Source organism: Chenopodium album, chromosome 3 (genome assembly GCF_948465745.1).
Source record: "Chenopodium album chromosome 3, dcCheAlbu1.1, whole genome shotgun sequence".
In the NCBI taxonomy this organism is placed as follows: Eukaryota; Viridiplantae; Streptophyta; class Magnoliopsida; order Caryophyllales; family Amaranthaceae; genus Chenopodium; species Chenopodium album.
Window position 1 is genome coordinate 36,295,297 of NC_137836.1, and position 22,543 is coordinate 36,317,839.

The window sequence follows — 22,543 nt, forward strand, 5'->3', positions numbered from 1 at the left end:
AATATCGTTGACATCTACAACAATGAAGTTGACATAAACAAAAACAACATCAAACAAAGTTTTGTTTTTCCATCCTAGCCACAAACCACCACCAAGATCCCTAGGATTGACACCTTTATAAAAATTAAAACTAAGCTTCTAAGACGATTAAAGACTACATCCGAATTACTTTTAGTTTTCGAAAGAAAAATGAAATCCGGGTCAAAAGACCCAACAAGTCTTTCCAAAATGGGAATAATCAGGGTAGTTGAGCTTTTAATCCCCCGACAATTCCAAATAAGGCCGATCATCGCGCTAGAGGTGGTTGAATTGGGTCAACCACCGCAAGCCCATCTCCTGTGTAAGACAAAACAGTGTTAGCTTCAAAAGTAAAATTATTTTTGCCCATTTGAAATATTTTCAGTTTTAAGCTGCCTCGCCTCCATTGAAATCCTCCTTACAGCATCTTGTGAGTTTTCACTCCTACATTGAAGCAACTTCTGCGGTAAGAGATCTTTTCTACGAATGTTGATGAGTTATTGAACGATTTCCCTAACTTTATAAAATGTGGTTAATTGATTCTGATTATAAATTTTAGGTCTAAGAATTCTGCCATTGATGAGTTCGGCGGCAGCGCTAAAGAATGTGGTGGCATCGGCAGTGGTGAAAGGAGTGGCTGAAGCAAGGGCACACATATTTGGGCATGTCCTTAACCTTACTGCCCAACGATCCGCTCATAAGGTACTTAGGAAGAAACTTATTGGTGACAAAGTTGCTGAGTGGTACCCTTACGATGTTAAGCATGATGACCCTCTTATCATGGATCGCCAACAACAAGAGTATAACTACTACTTTTTCATTTCTTGATTCATTTTCTTTGTTCGTCTTTTGGCATTATGTTACTTGGTTATACATGTCTACCATCTGTTCGAATGTTTGCCAATGCTTTTGTCTGTGTTGTTGTTCATTGAGTTTTGTTTGCGGTGTTTATCTGTTAAGTAATTGAGTAACAATGAGTAGAAATATGGTAGGTTTAAATGGGACGAATCGAAAGGTAAGAGACGGGGAGGGAAAGTGATGGATTTAGTTTCTGTTTTGATATGGGTTGAGGGAGGGAATGGAGTGGAACATAAAGGAAATGTAGGGATTGAATTCCGTACTTTTTAATTAATCAAATTATTCCGTATTAGGAAAAGGGTTAGAGGGGGAAATGCAAGCTCATTTATTCTTTTCAAACACAACAATGTCGTGTATTGTAAGAATACATTAGTGAAAGGGAGGGGAAGGGAAGAAATTCATAATTATATTGGAGAAAAGTGGCTTCCCACCACCATTAGTATCCAAACATACTAATAGAATATTTGTATTTTAAATTTGAATAAGAGTGGCTATTGATTGGATTGAAGTATGCTTAGTCTTCAATTTCTTTGTTTTTCGAGAGAGTCGCAAGTTGAAGTAATCAGTAATTACTATATAACATTTGGGTACTTTATGCAAATTTAGGTTCTCAATAATGTTGTCTACAAGTTGGCTTTTATGTTTATCTCTCAGGGTCTATAGTGGCCGTGTTTGTAGGTATATCAGCAGGGGCTTTTTAAGTGATATCCTTAAAGCAGAGTGTTTATCAAAATGAAACATTGTCTTAGACTGCACATGGTATTTGGGAGTTTGTTATATGGTCACAATCCTTGGCGTTATTTGGGTATATGTTTTCTCTTTTACTGTAGCATGTAGGTGGTGCTTTAGAAGTAGACACTACCCATTCAAATATAAATTCAGCAACTCAAATTTTATACTAAGACAATGCATTTTATGGATACTTAGATCAATGACACTAGTTAATTTCCTACTCTGAGGCACTAAAGGATGGTTTAGAAGGCACGGAACATGATTGGCTTGGGCTGCATCCCAAAACTTACTTTTTTTTTAATGAACATGTAAAACATGCAATCAGTAACCCATTACACGGACAGTGGAGTTTTGTAGTATTTTGAAATAGCTATGTAGGAATGGCCGGTAAAAAGTAGCAACAAATAAGTAACTATTACTGTTCAAATTTTCGAGTTACTATTATAAAGTAAATCATGAAATTGATGAAGGTTGATGATATATGAAGATTATTAATACTAATAACATTATGTTTATTGACTAATTGAAACTTCAAAATTATGCAAATTCTAGCAACTTGTGACGAGATAAGTAGTGGGGATAAATAAGGAAGTAAAAGGTCAATGAAGATGGATAAAAGTTAAGACAGTGCAACTCACTTGGAAATTTAAAAGTGACATAGTGAGAATCTAGAATCACAAATCTGATAATCTATGTTAATAAATTGCCAGATTCCCTTTCGCCATATAGTTGCTTGTAAAATATATTCAAGCAACATATTGGTAAACAATAAGCTTTCACTCAATTTTTCCTATCTTTTTGGGCCAATTGGAAAAATCTCATCTTCTGTCAAAATTTAGAAGGTTGCACTTGTACAAACACAAAGTAATCCAAAGCCACCTGATACTACTTATATAAATCCTTTTAATTTTCTTAATTATTGTGCACTTAGACACTTCATCAATTGCACCAAACACATTTTATACATTGTTATGCACCCATAAGTATATCAAGTTCAACACAGGGTTAAGTCTTAAACAAACTCTTGTTTGGTGAATTCTTCAACTTGTCAATGGAATAGAGGTGTTCTTGTTTGCATCAATAGATAGATTTAATTGGCAAGGCCACCCATTGAATTAAGTTAATCTTGTTAATTTGGTAAGAAATCCATTAGGCAACTTCTAGGAGTTGGTCTTTGCTTTCATCACTTTATTCTTTTTACTCATTTTGTCAAATTAGATTAGAAAAATTCACACCAGCTAGACCAAAACAAGAAAATTCAGAGAGAACCATAAAGATATGACTTTCAAAGACAAAATTAAGACGCTGCAAAAATATAAAGATTTAGGCATGAGAATTAGACCAAACCTTACTTGCCACATCACAGCATAAAAGATTCATATTTGAACACCTACACAAGGTGATTAGAGTAAAGCCTTACTAAAGAAATTATCTTCATGTCAATGTTTGAATAGAGTGAGGCATAAATCCATATCAAAAATTATGTCTGAGCAACTTCTCACATTTCTTGTACATAAGCCATCCTTTTTTCTAGCATTACCTTGTCAAAATCTCTAGCATTCAAGAGCATACTTACTACCTTTACTTGGGTGGCAAAATATGCAAAATGCAAGTTCGAATTTTGTCTTGCCTAGGTCACTAATTTATTTTGTGCATGTTCTTGATATGGTCTACCTAGGAAGAAATGGCATGAATTCCTAAGTGATTTCTCAAAAATCTTTCTTGAGGTCTTGCCTTTTGAATATTTATGCAAGCTTACATATCATCAAATGACAAGGTGGCATATCAATGTGCAATACCTCTGCCATATCTCCATCATCATTCTGTATAGTTATATATCAAGTATAACAACCTCATGGTCTCAGTTATCTTGGTGTGATATAAAAGTTTGAAAAGATCTGGAAAACACTGAAAATTTTCCAGAGTAGCTTTGTAACTTTCGGTAACAATTAAGGTATGCAGGATAGTACATCAATCTTGAATCAGCACAAGGTACAGAATGAGGTTTTATGTATGGGTTGAAATTATCTATTTAAAGCCATCTCTTTGTTGCTTCATCAAATCCATTTACTTTCAAAAACAAATTTCTTGGATAAGAAAGAATTGAATGAACCCAGTTTACAGTGTGTAGTTGTTTATCTTGCCATCCTGTCGAATTGCCATGACTTGCTGCTAAGAGCAATGTGTATGACCTAAGTGTGACAAGCTCAAGTAAAAAAGTCACTGTTTTTCTCTTAAGGCCTTTGTTTGTGAATGAACTGGTCTTAAGTTTACTCAAAGGTTTTCTTTTGGCTGTTATCCATAGCTTGTTATTCTTTATTCAGTCATTTTAATCTTCTTTTTTATTTCTATTTTAATTTATCATTTTAAAACAATTTTAATTTAATTTAGCAATGGTTCAGTGATAGTTCATGCAGAAGTAAATGAAAGCATTCGAATACTAGTACTAAACTGAGTTGTACTTTTACTAACCAGACAGTAACAAAATATAGTTGAATTGTGCCATATATGCATATATCAATGTTGATTTGTGGCCCATAGTTATGTATTGATGTACATACTTCTATATTTCATCGTTAGGTTTGATTTTTATATATCTTGGCTGACTTATCTGCTATGCATCCAGGCGCTTGAGTAAGAATCAAATGTTGAAGCGTCGTGGAAAAGGACCTCCAAAGAAGGGACAAGGAAGGCGTGCGTCTAAACGTAACAAGTAGAGTTTTAATTGTGGCTTCCGTCTTAGGAGTGAGATAAGATTACTGCATCTAAAATACCTTGTAACTTTTAATGGTTTGAGCCTACATTTTATTTCCATCTCTTGTTGATTGAACCAGCGTCACATCTTCTGTCAGATTGTTGGAATGTATTCTCAGGGTTCAAATTATGGGAGTCAAATTCTCTTTTTTTATTCATGTCTGGTTTTGTAAGGCGTTAATGCACGTTAGTGTAGTTGTCAATAATATACATTGAGATAAATACTTCTCAAGTGTGTCAACTTTTGAGAAACAGAGGGAGTAGTTGTAACAAAATCAAAACTTTTTGCTTTTAAAAGTAGTAAAACAAAGTAAAATTTGTTTAAGGCGGTTAAATGTAATAGTAGCTTTTTTATAGGTAGTAAAAGAAAAAATATACAGTATATATTTTTGGGAAATTCCTCTTATTTATACAAGGAGAAAATCCAAGTTGATGTCGATAAAAAATAATCCAAGTTTATTTCATGGCAAAATTGTTGTTGGGGCCTAAGGGTGGGTGGTGTTGGGGCCTAAGGTTAGGTGGTGATTGTTCTAGCTGTAGCAGTGGTGGTGGCTAAGCAATGGTGAGATTAATGATGGGGTGGTTCCGGTGGATTTAATGGTAGATTTACGTAGTAATGTTGTGCTAACTAGGGGTAAATTAGTGATTTTGATATAAGATTAAAACTTATATTTAAACTAGTAATGTTGTGCTAACTAGGGGTAAATTAGTGATTTTGATATAAGATTAAAACTTATATTTAAACTAGTCTTCTGGCACGTGCAATGCACGGAATATTTAAAGGTGTATAGCATAATTATTATTTTATACTCCGTATATATATATAATATGTTTTAATTGGAAAATAAATAGTTTATAAAAGAGAAGAAAGGTGAAAATTGAATGTAGTTGTAGAAGATATTAAGTTAGGAGAAAATGAATGAAATAAGAAATAACAATCATACATGTATTGAATTAAAGCTATTTTTTTGTAATATAAAAAAGGGGATTAATTAATGAATGAAGGTGACATGTGCATTGGTGAAAAATAAAAATTTACATGTGGTTTGATGGGGGATGATGGTTTGTGTTTTAAAATAGTTAGTATAGATATAGATAGATATATATTAGGTAAGAGGAGCCTCCAGTTAATCAAACTACTCCTCATTAATTTACTAAAATAACCGTATTGATTAACAACATTTTGTACATCATACTTATAAACTTGATTTTCTCTATTAAATACCAACAAAAACAAATTGATTCTATTATACAAAAACAATGGGCCACATATTTTAAAACAGGGCGGAATAAATATTTTCTAAATGTAACTTGAAATAATCAAAGGTCATATTAAATAATTTCCCAATATATTTTAAAGTTAATTAAAAAATTTAGTAGTACACTAGTTTGAACTAAGTTTTTCCTCAACCAAACGAAGAAATTTGAAATTAATTGTATAAAGCCATTAGCAAGCTTAGGTTAGGCATTCGTGGCTTAACCAAACATTGCATATTAATATGGCCTAATATGCAATTAATATGGCCTAACCTAAGCAAGCTTCTTTTGTACAAATATGCAATGATAGACAAATTTCTTTTTTTTTTGTACAAATTTCTTCTTTTGAAATTAATTGTATAAAGCCATTAGCAAGATTAGGTTCGCCATAATAATATGCAATGATAAACAAATTTCTTCTATTGATATGCAATGATAGAAAAGTCTGTACTTCTATTGTATAAAGCCATTAGCAAGCTTAAGGCCCTAAAGAATTTTATCAGAAATAAAATTTTAACGAAAAATTATGAGGTGAATGATTTGCCATGGAAAAGTCCAACATGACTACATAAGCATATCTTTGCTAGGGATAAACTTGTCAAAGTAGAAGTTAGACAACTTTGCGATTGTTTTTTTTTTTTTTTAGAAGAGCTAATAAACAAACAAGTCAAAATAAAATACAAAAGCTGACGTCGGGGTTTCGTGGCCAACCAATGAGCCGAGTTAACCCAAAAACGAGGAAACTTTGTAAGCCTGCATACATAAAGACTCATGAAATAACCACGTCGAAGAAATGGGAACTAAACCCGAATCAGATAGCACGGACAATAAGGTAGAACAATCGGTGTACATGAGAATCCGACTATAGCCTTTCCGAATACCCATTTATAGTGCCCACAGACATGCTTGGAATTCTGCCTGCAAATCTGAAGCTGAGTGACAAGCCCTGGCACCACCTCCAAGTACTTGCGAAGAGTCAAACGACCGAAGAATCCAACCCATACCAGTACAATTGTCCAATGACGACCACGCGCCGTCGAAAATTAAACACACATCCACCGAATCAGAATATATTTCCAATAGACATGTGAGATAATAGGTACGCACAAATAGAATCTGGAGAGGAAGAGTTATTAATAGGTACGCATAAATAAATTTGGCGTTTGAACTAAAAGGCCTGTGAATTTCTAGCGACTAAATCTGCAGCTATCCAAAATATCATATCCGGAGAAGAAAAAGATAGCCAACCAAATAGCCCAAAGCTGAGCAAAAAACCAAGCTTAACCGTCCCAGTATTTGGAGGACCAGAAGAGGGGCAAATTGATGTTAAACCTCCAATTTGGAACTTTTATTTTTGCCTTACCCAGACACAACTATAATTCTTCTATGGCCTTTCTATTTATCTAAGTGAGAAGCAGCTGCAGGACTTGACCAAGCACCGAAAACAGCCACTTGACCAAGCACCGATAACACATGAATGAGGACTTTTCTTTCATATAAAACAATTACTCAACACAGCTAAACTTTAGACAAATCTAACAAAGGTGAAAAACTGCAAATTTTATACATCTAAATGAATACTTTCATTCAAGCACAAAGCCATCCATTTGTAACTCGCAAACTTTCAGTTAGAGCCATTTTCAAGACTCAAGCCAGTACAGAAGAAAAGGCCAAATTCATCAATTACTTTACTCTTCGTCTTCTATCTTTGTCTCTATCTTGCCCCCTATCTCTCTGATGATCATCCCTCTCATAACCACTCTTCTCAAGGTCTTTTCTATTTTTGATCCTTTCACTGTCTGAATCTTGAGATTTAGATCTGTCCTTAGCACGGTAATCCTTGTCAGCATCTTCCGTCTCTCTATTCGATCCTCTGAGTGGTGGGCTCCCACTACGACTCGTACTGCGGTGCCGTTTTCGAGATGATTCTCGCAAATCATCTTTTTTGTCTCTTCTCTCCACTGTTCTTTCTGCAACATTGTTGAAACAGCACATCAGCATGATTTAGTAAAGCAATCAATTAAGCTTAAGTTTTTGCATACTCGATAGCTTTATTACCCAAGCTAATGAGGGAATGAACAACGAACATAACATAAAAACATAAACATCAATTTTGAAAATTTCAGAATCAGCCACAGAGAGATAGATTATCTCACATGCTATAAAAGAAAAATGCACAAACATAATGTTAGGAAACATGGTGCTTTTTCTTCCTTTTTTTCCCCTTCATTAAATGTCATGTGATTCATTTTACGAATTTTACAATACCATCCACATATAACAAATATTATAATCTTACATTTAATTTTCACTAAAAGAAATATTATATGAAATAAAATAATATGAAAATCCCTTATCTTGGTATCTCCTCTATACCATCCAGTCCTCCACCATGTACAATCTCAAAAAAATGACAGCATCTGACCAGCCACCAGCGCCTTCCCACACCATTAGTCAGGACCACTGCATAAAAAATTAAAAAGCCCCCCCTCCCATCCTCCCTTTGAACCCCCATCTCAGCAACCACATATAGCTACCACAACACCAACCCTATGACCTCTGACTTGCTGCAGTCACCAGTTTATACTCTATGACAACCACAAAAGCTTCTGCCCCAGACATGACTCTATTAACCAACTGAAAACCCTAATGGCTGTTGCTAATTGACACCCCTCCTTTATAATGATCTGTGTTATCAGAAACATTGTGATATTGCCCATATGGGGAAAGTGATGCATCGACTGGTGGTGCAGGCCTGTGGAGATGGAATGGTAGTTAAAGTAGTTAAGAGGGCTGTTCAGTTGGTGGCACTTCGGGTTGAGCAGTGACGAATGGGGGGGGGGGGGAGCAGAGGAAAAGTATATAGGGGAAGCTTATGCTCTGTAACAACCACTGATGTTTCTGGCCCCTGATCTGCCACAGTTCACTAGCTTAACACCCAACTGGTTGTTGCTGCTCAACATCTTCACCCTTCCCTTTCTATTGCATTGTTGTGTAATCAGAACATAGTGATATGTGGAAGGAGATAGAATTTGTTATTATACACCCGGGTGTACCGTACAACCCGGGTTCATTTGCTCATTTAATAAATGAACAAATAATTTGCTCATTTAATAAATGAACAAATAATTTGCTCATTTATTATTAAATGAGCAAAACAATATTCTTAGTTTTAAAAAGCGCGCCTAAGCACACTTGAGGCGCGAGGCGAAGCGAGGCGGTCTGCAAAGCGCCTCACTGTGTAAAAGCGTGGTGAAGTCAAGGAGGCGCGCGCCTCAAGCGCTTTTGCCTTGAGGTGTGAGGCGCTGTGAGGCGACGCCTTTTAGATGTAAGCGCGTTTAAGACACGTGCAACTACAATTTATTAAAAAAAAAAAAAACCCAGGCTTTAATTAAAGAAATAGAAGAGAGAGAAAACATATCTATTTGAAAATTAAAACCCTAGCTTCCAGAAACTCGTTGGGTCTCAACCAATTCTCGCCGGAAACCTGCCAAATCTCGCCGGAACTTGCTGATTCTCGCCGGAAACCTGCCGATTCTCGCCGGAAACGACCCAAGCTGTGGTGGATCTCGCCGAAAACCAGGTTAGCTTGCTGTTTTTTTTTTTTTTTTCGTTTTTTGTACTGCTTTTTTTTTTTTTTGAGGAATTGTATACCTTCTTCGTTCTCTTTTTTTTTTTTTTTTTTTTTTTTTTTTTTTATCTTTTTACCGTGTTTTTAAAATTTGTTTTTTTATCTTCTGTGTTCTGATTTTATATTCTTTTTTTTTTTTTTTTTTTTTTTTGGCTTTCCAGTTTATTTATTTTAGTTTTTTGGTTCCAATTTTTTTTGTTTTTCTCTGTATATATATTTATTTTGTTACTGTTTTGTTTTTTTTTTTTTTGACGAAAATTGTTACTGTTTTCTGTTATAGGCATGGATGAAGAGTCTCTTCCTTCCACCGGATCATCCGATCCCGACTCGGCTAGAAAATATGGAAAACCGGAACCTAATAATAGAGTTAATTGGCTTTGTAGTTTTTGTGGTAAAGTGACTAAGGGAGGGGCACATCGTTTAAAACAACACTTAGTTGGTGACTTTAGAAATGTCACTAAATGTCCTAAATGTCCAGAACATGTGAGGGAGGAGGTTAAGACTTTTAGATAAACAAAGCTCAAGCAAAAGTGGATAGTCAAATGATGCCAAGCATGTCCCAACTTGAAACGGATGATGTTGATGAAGAAGAGGAAGATGTTGTCACACAACGTGAAAAAGTTGTTAAGAAGCCTAGGCACAAAGGTCCTTTGGATATGTTTATCACTTCAACTCCTAAAGAAGTAATGCAAGCTAGGAAGGAAAGGAAAGGAATTTTTGGTGCTTGTGATAAGGAGTTAAGGGAGAAAACTTGTAGGACAATTGGTAAGTGGTTTTATGATGCGGGAATTCCATTCAATGCGGCTACCTATGCTAGCTTTGGAGCAATGATTGAAGCTATTGGTCAATATGGTCCCGGATTAAAACCACCAAGTATGTATGAGCTTAGAGTTCCTATCTTGAACAAAGAAGTGAAAGATGTTGAGATGCAAGTAGAGGAGAACAAGAAAGAGTGGGCAAGTAAAGGTTGTTCAATTTTATCCGATGGATGGCGTGATTCGGTTGTCCAAAAGGATATTATAAACTTCCTTGTCAATTCTCCTAAGGGTTCTGTGTTCATAAGATCATTGGATGTTTCGGATGTTGTGAAAGATGCGGAGTTATTGTATAAACTTCTAGATAAGATGGTGGATGATATTGGAGAGGAAAATGTTGTTCAAGTGGTGACGGACAATGCATCCAATTATGTCAAAGCCGGTATGAATTAGTAAATAGTCTTGTCACTCTTGTGATATGTTCAATTAAATTTTACTAATTATTTTGCTTTGTAAGTTTTTATTTAATACTTTTTTTTTCCTTTTTGTGAATTGTAGGAAACAAACTTGAATCTAAGAGACCTCATCTTTATTGGACTCCTTGTGCTGCTCATTGTATTGATTTGATGTTAGAAGACATTGGCAAACTACCAAGAGTTTTGAATGCACTAAAGAAGTGCATGTTCATCAATGGCTATATTTATAATCATACCTCTCTGGTGAACTTGATGAGGAAGTTCACACAACAAAGAAATTTACATAGGCCATCAATTACTAGGTTTGCAACATCTTTCATTACACTAGCTCAATTTCATAAGCAAAAGGGCAACTTGAGAAAGATGATAACCTCTCAAGAATGGAGTGCTTCCAAGTGGCAGAAGGAAGCAGGAGGAAAGAGAATTGCAACTTATATTTTGCAAGCAAGCTTTTGGAAGAATGTGGTGTATGCTCTTAAGCTAACAAGTCCCCTTGTTAAGGTGCTTAGACTTGTTGATGGTGAGAAAAAGCCTTCGATGGGATACATTTATGAAGCCATGGATAGAGCTTAAGAGACTATAGCGAAGACTTTTGAATTAAGAGAAGAGAACTACATTAAGGTATTTGAGATCATTGATAAAAGGTGGGATAGTCAACTTCATCATCCTTTGCATGCGGCGGGTTTTTATCTAAATCCGGAACTTCATTATGATCATTCCGTAAATGTAAATTGTGAGGAAGTTTTGAAAGGTTTGTATGATTGTATTGAAAGGCTAGTTCCGGTTGTGGAAACTCAAGATAAAATACTTGCAGAGTTGGATGAATTTAAGAATGCTACCGGTCTCTTTGGTCGTACAATGGCAATTAGGGGAAGGAAGACCAAATCTCCGGCAGATTGGTGGTCAGCTTATGGTGCAACAACTCCTAATCTCCAAATGTTTGCCATCAAAATTCTTAGCCTCACTTGTAGTGCTACAGGTTGTGAAAGAAATTGGGGTGTTTTTCAACAGGTTTGTACCTTCACTTTTATTGATTTATGTAATATGATTTTATTTTATTACATTAAATAGCTTATATTATTCTATTTTTACAGCTTCATTCTAAAAAGAGGAATCGATTGGCACAAAGTCGATTAAATGACATGGTTTATGTCAAGTATAATCGAGCATTGCAACGGCGATACAAGAGGAAAGACACCATTGATCCCATCGTCTTAAATGAAATTGATGAAAGCAATGAGTGGCTACTTGGAAGAATGGAAGAAGAGGAGGAGGAGAATGATTTTATATTTGAAGGGGAGGACTTGACGGAGTACAGTTAGTAAAGCCTCCGGAGCTAATGAACCTTTCTATGCTACTAGAGGAGCATCAAAAGTTGATAAAGGAAAGGGAATTGCTAGTGGCTCCACTTCTAAACCACGTCATACAATTGTGATAGATGATGATGATGATAATGAGAATAATGATGATGAGATGGAAGAGGATGTAAGTGGAGATGAGGCTTATCAAGAAGAGGAGGATGTGTATGATGATTCATCGGATGAGGAGATGGATTACTAGTGTCTTAGTATGCCATATAACAAGCTTGAAGACCTACTATGTTTGCTTTTCTTTCTACTTGATTTACTTTTTATGTTGAATGTGTGATTTGCTTTTTAGTTAGAGAGTTTCATGCCATTAGCGCCTTTTAAGGGTATCTTGTAGTTCCTTTGTTAATTTATGCATTTATAATATGTTATTTTGATTATTTAAGGCTTATATCTTGGTCTAGAAGTAAATTATAAGGTTTTGGGCACTTAAGGTGCGCCTCGTATCCAAGAGGCGCGAGCCTCCGCTTTGCGCCTCGCACCTAGGCTCTCATGTCTTTACTCCCCTACTCATAAGTAATAAATCTACTGTTTTCAACCTGTTTCGACAGCAGCAGCAAGGCATGCTCTCTCCAATCAACACAAAATTTTCTTTCTCTAGAAACGCAACTCATTCTCTCACTTCACTCCTCTCATCTGTCAGCGGATTTCTGAGACTTTAAACGCTGCTTCACCTTCAACGTCGCCGGCGAAAATTCCGGCGATGATGTCGGGAAGTAGCTTGAGGAGTTGCACCACCTTCGCGTTGCTGAACTCCAGTGTGACCTTCAACGTTACGATCTTTGTTTGATTTAATTTTAAATTTAGGAATTATTTTGATTTATATGTATTTGATAAATTCATCATCAATTATGCTCTACAAATTTGTTGAACAATTTTTGTTTTCAATTTCTATAATTTGAAGAGATTTATGAATTAAATCGTGAAAGAGGAGGAAAGAGGGAGAAAGTACAGCAGGACAAACTAAGTGGAAAATTACGAAAATGCCCCTGGGTGCACCTAGAGGAAGGCATACCCGGGTGTACAAAACAAGTTCTTGGAAGGAGATATATATTGACTAGTGGTATGAATAAGAGGTGGTGCTTACTGGAGAGGATAAAGGCACTTGAGTTTAATCAGTGACAGGGCGAAGAGCATAGGAAACGTAAATAGGGGAAGAGAATTAAGTTTTCAAAAACAAATTACTTAATGGTCTGTTTGGAAACCATCATTTCATTTCAAATGATGGAATTGTCTCAAATTGCTTGTTTGGGAATTATAAGTATTTGCATTTGGATTTCACCCAAATCTAGTCTTTGAATATATCAGTTAAATTGATTCTATTATACAAATACACGTCATTTCATATCCACTATTGCCTTCACCACCGTAGCCACTGCCGACACGCCCGCTTGCAACTTCTTGACACTGTAATCCTTCACTATTGCCTTCACCTTCTAAAAATGGGTTTCAATACTAAGGCTTTTCAATAAAGTACTCCCTCTTATTTTAATTTCTGGTTTATATGATTGATTTAATTTCTTAGTTAGAGCATAATTTTTAGAGAGAGAAAAACAGAGGCATGCAAATTTGAAATTCCATGGCCTCAAAATACAAAGTGACTTAATCATGGTTTCAAAATACATAGTGAATTCAAAAAGATTAATTTGAAATTTCTAAGTTTATCCAAACAAAGAATTTGGAATTCAATGTCTGTATTTAAAATACCAGATTTGAAATTTGAATTTGAAATCAAATACTTGCATCCAAACACTACCTAAAAGTAATTTCTTTTTTAGTCACAAAAATGGTCAAAAAATGATATAAGGTTGTTCTATAGTGTTTCCTGAAATAAAAATTTAAAAAAATAAAAAGTAGTCCTCAAGCACATACAAACTCGAGAATTATAGTATGTGTTCCGTGATTAATTGCATCATCACCAATGCTCCAAAACTATGTACATAAATCACTTCGTCAAACTAGTTATAAACTATCTCCTATTGCAAAAGTTCTTTAGCATAGTAGGAAATTTTCACCTAGAAGCCAACTGAATATAATTAAGAAAACCTAAGTGTTGGGAGACTGCTCCTGGAAATACTGACAAGGTTATTGGTTAGACTTGGGCTGAATGATAAATGCAAAACAAAGAAAGAATCACAAAAAAATGTTAGTTAAATGTAAAGCATTTTCGGTACTTGAAGTTTAAATAATGCGACCAAGGCAACAATATAAAATGTTTTTAACAAAGCCGAGTGACTGGCAGGGAGGTGGCAATGTCAGTCATCATCAAATTTTACAAGAATTGGCTTCAAAACAAAAGGCGGGCGAAAGAAAAGCTAACCCCTAAGACAATAAGGATCAATAATATAATTAGGAAATAATGAATAAATTTCCATTAGAAATAACCAATCTATCAAAATCACGTGATTTAGTTGCAATAAAATAATCACAATTGACAAGTGAAAAGGCAAGATATCCTTTAGTTTCCCCTGAAAAAAATTAAGATTCGGCATTTTCAAAACACGTCACATCCATTGTAATTAGGGAAAATGAAAATAAATAATCTCACCTTTACCCGGTCTGACAATAACAATCCCACCTTTTGATTATTACGAGGCAAACCCACTTTGGTCATTAATCTTCTTTTAATAGGCTATTTTACAGGTTACCAGTTAAATAGGTTAACCTTTCTAATTTCCTTCCTAAACTCTTTACTTCTTCTAACGAATTTTCTTAGACCTCCATTTTCACCCCCATCCATAGCCCCTACCACATCACAACCCTCACACCACACTAACCACCACCCTTACCACGACAACGTACACCTTCTCGCGCCCACCCATGCTTTCCCCTTCTACGCCGGCAGTCCCCATTCTTATCTCTTCTTTCTTTTCCCCAGAACCCACCCACAACCCCTTGCAAACCCAGCCCCCACGAACGGCAGTGGCTTGACTGCTTGAGCCCACCCGGAAAACCCCCCTCTCCCTGAAAAACCCACCTGTAAATATCCCCTTCCCCCGACCTGAACAGCCTTGGCTTGAGCTTTAACTTGTATCGCTGACATTGACATCACCACCAGCGTTTACACGGCAATGTCAGAACTAGCCAACATTTTCCAGCTCCGACACTTAAGTTCAAACTTCTATTAATTCAACTAATTAAGCTCTAACTTCAATTAATCCAATAATTTAAGCTCAAAATTCAAATTTTTTTCCAGAAAAATGAAATTGAAGGTGAATCTGAACTGTAGAAAATTGAAGAAATTAGGAGAGAGAAAATGTCAATGGAACTTGGCTTGTGATTTAACAGGTTTTATGGAATCAACATATGCATACTGTTGAATTTGGTGAGGTTGGGTGGTTGGCTCTGATGGAGAATGGGGGGATCCATGTGGGAGATAAGCTCCGGTGGGAGGAGAGTGAAGGGAAGATGGAGTTAAAGCATGGAGGCTGTTTTTTTTTTTTTTAAAAAATTTGTAAAATAAAGACCAACTAAAAAACGACAAGTGTCAAGTGATCTCCTCCCATTTTTCCTTCTAATTATCACATCCTTTCCTATTTATAAACTTCCTTAGGCGTTTTTATATATTATTTACAACACTTTTACTACCCCAAATCATTTTGGGACTAAGGCTTTGTTGTTGTGGTACTTACAACACTTTTACTTCTACACTATTCAAATACTCCACTTTGGCGAGTTTTATAGATTTATAGTTAAGGGAAAATGTAGTAATACGGGATCTTGATACATTAAGCTCGATTTACACATTCATATCATCATTTTTTTTATAATTTTTACACATTGATAATTAAAATTATAAGCACTTGAAGTAATGAGTTGGCAAGCGTGAAATCAGAAGAGTAAAAAGTTTTTTTCATCAAAAAAAAAAAAAAAAAATACATTGTGGGAAAGAGGAAGTGCACTACCATACCAGATTCCATCATAGGTCAACCTGACCCAATTTAGCAGACAAGGCCTCTTGGAAGTGGGGGAAAGAGAAATGGAATCCCCACCCCTAAGTGCCCCTAAATTTCAAGGTTATGATACAAAAGCTTAACACCAAACCAAGTACTTATTGGTCATACAAACTAAAACTAAAGGATAAGTAAATTCATTATAGTACAAGATATAAGAACACGAAAGGGGGGCTGAACATACAATATATATTAAGTAGTTAAAAAAAGAAATAGGACATTTTCATTATATTTGTATTAAAGTTGTGAAAAAAGAAAGTGGATTTATGCAATATATGAAGAAGGAAATTCTTTCTTTCCTAGGACATACGAAGTATATAGTAACATATCTTTGGGATCTCCTCTTTGGATAAAAGAATATTAGCTTCAACTTCTGGAAAAAGTCTGTATTAAAATTTAAATTTTTGAGGAAAAAACTTACTAATCCTGGGAAGATTTTCACTTGAATCCGACAACCCATAGTCTGATTCTAGACGTTTCCTATATATTGCAACCTTCTTCTCAATTTCCGCCGAACTTTTGATACCTCGTTCCTCGAGAGACTCCCGATATTCCATCAATGAAACTTCTAGACGTCTCAATTTTTGTCTGAACAAGTGTAGCCAAACATCAAAACACGTATAAGATTCCATTGTAAAACAACATACAAGGGCTAAGGAATCCAACATTAGTAAATAATGGTGTATTAATGAAAGCTAAAACACCTTAGTAATTACTTCCTATATTCCAAATTTGTTGATACAATCAGACTTTTAACACTATTTACAAACTCTACTTTGACTAGCTTTTGTGATTTATAGATAAGAACAAACATAGCCATGTGGGATCTTGTTAGATTCCATTTAATGTGTAATTTCAAAATATAAAACTTTTTATAAATTTTTTACTTATTGATTATTGAGATAATTACAATTGAGGTTATGCATTGGCAAATATGATAAAGGAAACAAGTCAACTAATTAAGAACAGAAGAAGGTTTTTTTGTTTTAATTTTATACAATTTTTTTTAATTAAAAAAATAGGAAATGGATTAGAATTATTTGCTCCATAAAGTATAGCATAACTCCATTCACAAGTTTCTCCAATATAGTAGTATAAAAGCCTTCCTTGCTCTAATCACTCGCTTAAACAGAAAAACTGAAGAGAGGATGCAATTCTGATGCTCCAAAGCCACTCAATTCCACTAACACTAACACATATGACTTAAATTACAACCACGTTCTAACATGCAATAGTTAATACAATGGCCAAAATTCCCTGCTTCCATCCCATGGGTAAAAGAGAATGATATAACAGAGTGAGAGTGAGTGAGAGAGATTATTCTCAAGTAAGGACGTAAGCATAATGATGATGAGACAAACCTTTGCTCTTCATTTATAGTTATTTCTGGCTGTGTTGCAGCACTAGTCTGAGCTGCATACTCACTATCCTCGGCATTAGACAGATCATCTGCAGCGTCATTCTCAGAAGATGAGTAACCCAGCCCCAGACCACTAGAGCTTTGCTTAGGCTCATCATCATCTTCTTCTTCTCTAGCCCACTTTGAGGCAGGCAAAACGGTCTCCGCTTTCTCTTTTTTCAAGAATGATTTCACTTCAGACTGCGGAAGGGAAAATTCTTGTGGCAGAGAGTTAGATTCTCGTGCTTCCACATCATCACCATAATAGTTCCATGTTGTCAGTTGTGCAACCTCCATCTCAACATGCACATCACTCTGCACATTAGCAAATTTAGCTGAGCTTGGTTGGGCCTGTACATATTTCAAATCATCTTCTAGCTCAGATCCACGTTGCTTCTCAGCTTCTCCGAGATAAAGCAATCGTGCAACCATCATTTCTCGACCTCCAACAAGTGAAAGTCCATTGTGCCTACAGCGCCTCTCCAGCTCAGGAAGAGGGAGGCTTCGCAACTCTAACATGGCAGCTCCCTTACCCATAGCCAAGGCTACATCCTGATTAGTCTTGCTTCCATCAGTTGAATGTTCAGGGCAGCCAACTTTTTCTTCCATTTCTAGTACATCACCACAGATGGAATGGAAAGGTATAACCCCAGAAGCACTGGGTCGAAGAAAGGTAGCTCGCAATCCATTACAATACGCATCTGAAAAAAGAAACCAGTCTGACCAAACTTGAAGCACTTTCAACACCCTCTCCTACAATTACAATTGTTTGGCCAAGATTAGAATCAGACAACTAAAACATGCAATAGAAATTTAATAAGAAAGAAATTGACAATTACAAAATCAAGATCTAACCTTAAGAGCTTCAGCAGTGATTCTTCCACTTATGCTACGATACAAGTCATTAAAGCTTTCCATTATGTCAGGCAACGTCACCTCAAATTTCGTACGGTAAGCAGATGCATTCTTCACTGGAGCACTGCTATTATGAAGAATGTCAGACACAAGCATCAATCTTGCAACTTTTGTGGGTATAGGTGTTTCCTTCAGAGTCAGAGACTCCGTTAAAACTTCAACTATCTGCTATGCAATACAAGAAGCAACATAAGTTAAACCTGAACCATGAAGACATTGATGTCCGTCAATTTATATTGGACAGCATACAACTCTGCTAACAGCATCACCTTCATTAGTCAATCTCAGCATAAAAGTCAAGTATTCGCAAAATGAGGCATGAAAAAATAATCACTAAAACAGGCTAGGCCAGTAACAGAGACAAAAGCATTGGTTATCAAATCAAATAGATAATGTAAACAACATAAGCCCAACCTTGTATCAAAGAAATGAGAAATTGGAAGGGCATAAAACTAGCCTTGAATATTCAAGGATTAAGTATTTATATTGATTTGAAAAGAACTGAAGATATCGCCTTTCTTCTTAAGAATGGCAAAAAAGTATAATGAAAAAGATCTGCAATTGCAGTCGACATAGCACATTCAACAAAATTTCCTTGAGCTGAGAATATAGTAACTACAACTAACATTCACACTCAACAACATTGAATACCATTTATACAATTGAAACTAGTGTTACATATCCTAGGATTGGCTAGAACTGGATCAGTTTTTTTTTCTAAATTACTTTTTTCTAGCATAGTCTTTCTTCAGCACCAATCAGATGGTTGGTCATAAATTAGGCAAATTTGCACTAACTCTAAAGTTCCAGTTAATCCTTTTTGGAATATAGGAAAAACCTAGGCACAAGCCAAATTTTTTCATTCTAATTCTAAACAAAGTTTGGACTTTACAACTTCAGAATTCTAAACTATGTAGCATTCCTACGAATATAGGGTCAGAAACGGGAACAGGTATAGGTACAGAAAAGGGAACAGGTATAGGTACAGGAACAGGTCATAAATTAGGAAAATGAAAAAATCAAAATTCAAATATTCGGGTGCTGTACAGATACAGCCAAAATTAAATAAGAAAATATAGAAAATTTTAAGGCAAATACACAAGGTCGTAATTGGCAAACTTACCTAAATCTCTATTATATAAGTGAAGGGAGATGGAGTAGAATATAGGTGTCCAAATTGTGTAAGGCCCAAATTCCCCCTTCACTTCATTTATTTGTTAGAGAATAATATGCGCTTTATTGGTGTGGCCGGCTACACCATGTGGCAAGCTAACACACGCCAAAACATTGACCGGGTAACCCCTAACCGACCGAATAACCCATGATCGACCGAGTAGACCCAGACTAAGTAACCCCGGTCACACCGTGTGGACAGCCACATATAAATTAAAAACTAAAAAAAATTAAATCAATAATTGACAAGCCTTGGCAAAATCTTAAAGATTCAAAGATTTTAATTAGAATAACATTTTTCACAAACAAAAAAGTATAATATTATCAAACCTTCAAAAAAAATCTATAATTAAAAATTTGATTATACATCCCATAGTTTCTTTTAGTTGTTTTTATTTTCAAAAAAAAAAAAAAAAAAAAAAAAAAAAAAAAAAAAAAAAAAAAAAAACACACACACACACTGTATACAACTTTCCTCATTATATTATACACTCCCTTAGTTCTTTTATGTTCTACTTAGATACAATAGATACGCAAATTAAGAGAATATTGACTAAGGTAGGTGGGTATAAGAAAGCTGAAAAAGTAGGATAGCGTTAAAGAGAATGAAAAAAGGTAGGTTTGTAAATAAAAAGGTGACTAAAGTAAGAGTGGAAAAGATTGCAATTATTATGAGGCCGAAGGGGGTTGTCATGGATCATCCACTTGAGGGTACGAGTACGGGTCGGCCCATTAAAGTCTATGCAAGAAGGTCCAAATCACAAAAGAGGAGCAACGGTCAACAAGGAGAAAGTTAACAAGAGGAATCAATAATAGGGACAACAAGAGAGAGGTCAACCACAACAAAGAAGATGAGGACAAAGCTGATTAAGAAGAGCTTAAGGAAAACTAGCAGCAAGTTTCTTCTTTGCTTTATTATTGTTTTGCTATTTTCATAAATGTTCACATATAGGAACTTTGTCTTGTTAATTTAGCTTGAGTATAAGTTAGTAGCATTATGCTTAGGAAGGGTATCCAGAAATTAAGTAAGAATACATTGGAGAGTAGTAGCCTCAAGCTACCTTAGAGACTAATGACCTCAAGTCGTTAATTTATTCCCAATAGTTGTAACCTTCCTTCTAAATTAATCGAAGCACTCAAGCATTCCTCTTAATTAACTGTTAATTACATCGACTCAACCCGGTACATCACAACTTAGTATCAGAGCGGTCGGTCATGGCGGGGGGACAATCACTAACCCAACGTCCAATGCGGCAGATGAGAAGCAGGTAGATGAGTCCAGGTAGATGAGTCTCGGTTGAAGTCAATCGAGGAGAAACTGACTGACCAAGGCAACTCCATTGGTCGTGCAGTCACGGAGGCAGTGAACCAAGCAATAGCCGACACCCAGAAGTCGATCACCGACAACTTCACGACCCTCTTCGAAGAGAGACATGAGGAGAACAGGGTGCGGAGGGTGCGGATTGAAGGTCGGTTGGACCGTTTCCGTACCGACCAGGATTTATAGGCGACGGTGGCAGCGAGGGAACGAGAGAAGTTCCAAGAGGAGATGCGCGCCGCGGCGGTCCAACCCAAACGAGCACCACCTCCGCCGTTTTAGCCAGTGCCCGTAGAAGCTATCCAAAATCAGAACGAGAATGAGATGTAAACTCCGATAGGAGGGTATGGTATGCCGGAGTGGAGGAGGAGAGACCCACGTGGTTGGCCGGAGGAAGGCGGCGGAGTAAAATGGAAACACAAAAAAATTGACATACCGATTTTTGAAGGCAAGGACCCAAATAATTGGGTCATGCGCGCGAAGATGTATTTCGATTTTTACAAGGTGGCCGAAGAGGACAAGTTGACGGCCTCCGTGGTGGCCATGGACGGCCCTGCACTCCAATGGTACCATTGGGAGCAAAGACGACACCCCTTCGCACACTGACGAATCTGAGGTGCAGGTTGCTGAAGGAGTTTCGACCCACTCACGCCGGCACATTGCACGAGCTGGCGGTGGAGGAGTACCGAAGGAAGTGTATTGAGCTTGCCTTCCCATTGGATGATGTACCTAAGAGCTTAATGAAGGGGCAATTTATAAATGGCCTCACGACTGCTGGATCCGGCCACCCTAGATTACGCCATATAGTTGGCGGGTCGGATAGAGGAACGAAACCGAATCAATGGGGAAAAAAGGTAGTCTGGTCATGGAAATTCCGGTCGAATAGTGGCGTTTCCAATTCGGGTGGGGCAAGCAGCAAAAGTAGGGGATTAATCCAAACTTATGGACTCCCTAGCAATGCGGGTCCAGTGAGAACATGGCCCAAACCCCCTCAATCACAAGGGTCCGTCAATTTGGGCCGGCCCAATTCTAGCCAAACTTCTAAGGCTAGATCAGAAACAAGATTGCCTGAAGCTGAATATCAAGAGAGGCGAGCCAAAGGACTTTCGCTGCGACGAGAGGTGGGGCATCGGCCACCGTTGCAAGTGGCCGAAGATATGGAGACGGCGGTGGAGATAGAGGACGGCGGGGAAGAAGAAGAATTAGAGGACCCGATTGGGGTTTCCCTTTGTTTCGTCGTGGGAATCTCAAATCCTAAGACCATGAAGCTCAAGGGGGAAATCCGGGAAAGGATGGTGGTGGTGGTGGTGGTGATGGTGGACCCAGGGGCCACGCATAATTTTATATCCCACCGAGAAACCGAGGTGATTAAGGAGGCAAGGGGCGTGTTTGATGTGGCTTTGGGGAATGGAGAAACAGTACGGGGAAAAGGGGTATGTCGCGGCGTTCGACTGAAGCTCACCCGTGGCGTGACCATAGTCGAGGACTTCTTACCATTAGAGTTAGGCAACGCGGATGTGATACTCGGGGTGCAATGGCTAGAGAAGTTAAGAGCGGTGACCACGAATTGGAAGTCCCATATTATGAAATTCAACCTTGCCGGTGTTCCGGTTACGCATGTCGGAGATCCATCATTGGAAAGTAGCCGAATTTCGTTGAAAGCCATGATAAGGACCCTCAGTAAAAGTAGAGGTGGAGTTTTGGTGGAGGTGAACAAGATGGACAAATTCAGTGAGAAAGATGAAGCTAATGAACTCCCTGGGGCTTCTTAGCAAGTATGGGCCTGTGTTCAACATGCGTAATGGGCTTCCTCCAAACCAAGGCTATGAGCATGGAATTGTTCTCAAGCAAGGCAGCAACCCCATAAGCATTAGGCCCTATCGCTATCCCCAAGCCTAAAAAGATGAAATCGAGAGGCTCATCAAAGAAATGATGGA

At 37.0% G+C, this 22,543-nt stretch overlaps 1 protein-coding gene, 1 long non-coding RNA gene and 1 pseudogene across 3 annotated transcripts in view; 2 read left to right on the plus strand and 1 right to left on the minus strand.

Moving 5' to 3' along the window:
• The first annotated feature begins 581 nt into the window (after positions 1 to 581).
• LOC145613254 (uncharacterized) lies at positions 582 to 4,516 on the plus strand. The gene is made up of 2 exons (XR_014106902.1): positions 582 to 720; positions 4,235 to 4,516. It is a non-coding gene; the product is annotated as an uncharacterized LOC145613254 (long non-coding RNA).
• A 2,570-nt stretch (positions 4,517 to 7,086) lies between these two features.
• The window catches only part of LOC145623942 (protein RRC1-like), a 30,552-nt gene continuing 15,095 nt past the window's right edge, over positions 7,087 to 22,543 (minus strand). The window contains exons 15-18 of the mRNA XM_081676860.1: positions 18,056 to 18,280; positions 17,163 to 17,953; positions 16,223 to 16,389; positions 7,087 to 7,589 (exon numbers count right to left, since the gene is read on the minus strand). Coding sequence (XP_081532986.1) covers positions 7,303 to 7,589; positions 16,223 to 16,389; positions 17,163 to 17,953; positions 18,056 to 18,280 — 1,470 coding nt within the window. The 3' untranslated portion in view covers positions 7,087 to 7,302. The remainder of the gene's footprint in view (positions 7,590 to 16,222; positions 16,390 to 17,162; positions 17,954 to 18,055; positions 18,281 to 22,543) is intronic.
• On the plus strand, positions 10,576 to 12,041 carry LOC145621413 (uncharacterized; annotated as a pseudogene). The gene is made up of 2 exons (XR_014108413.1): positions 10,576 to 11,492; positions 11,576 to 12,041. The product of XR_014108413.1 is annotated as an uncharacterized LOC145621413 (transcript).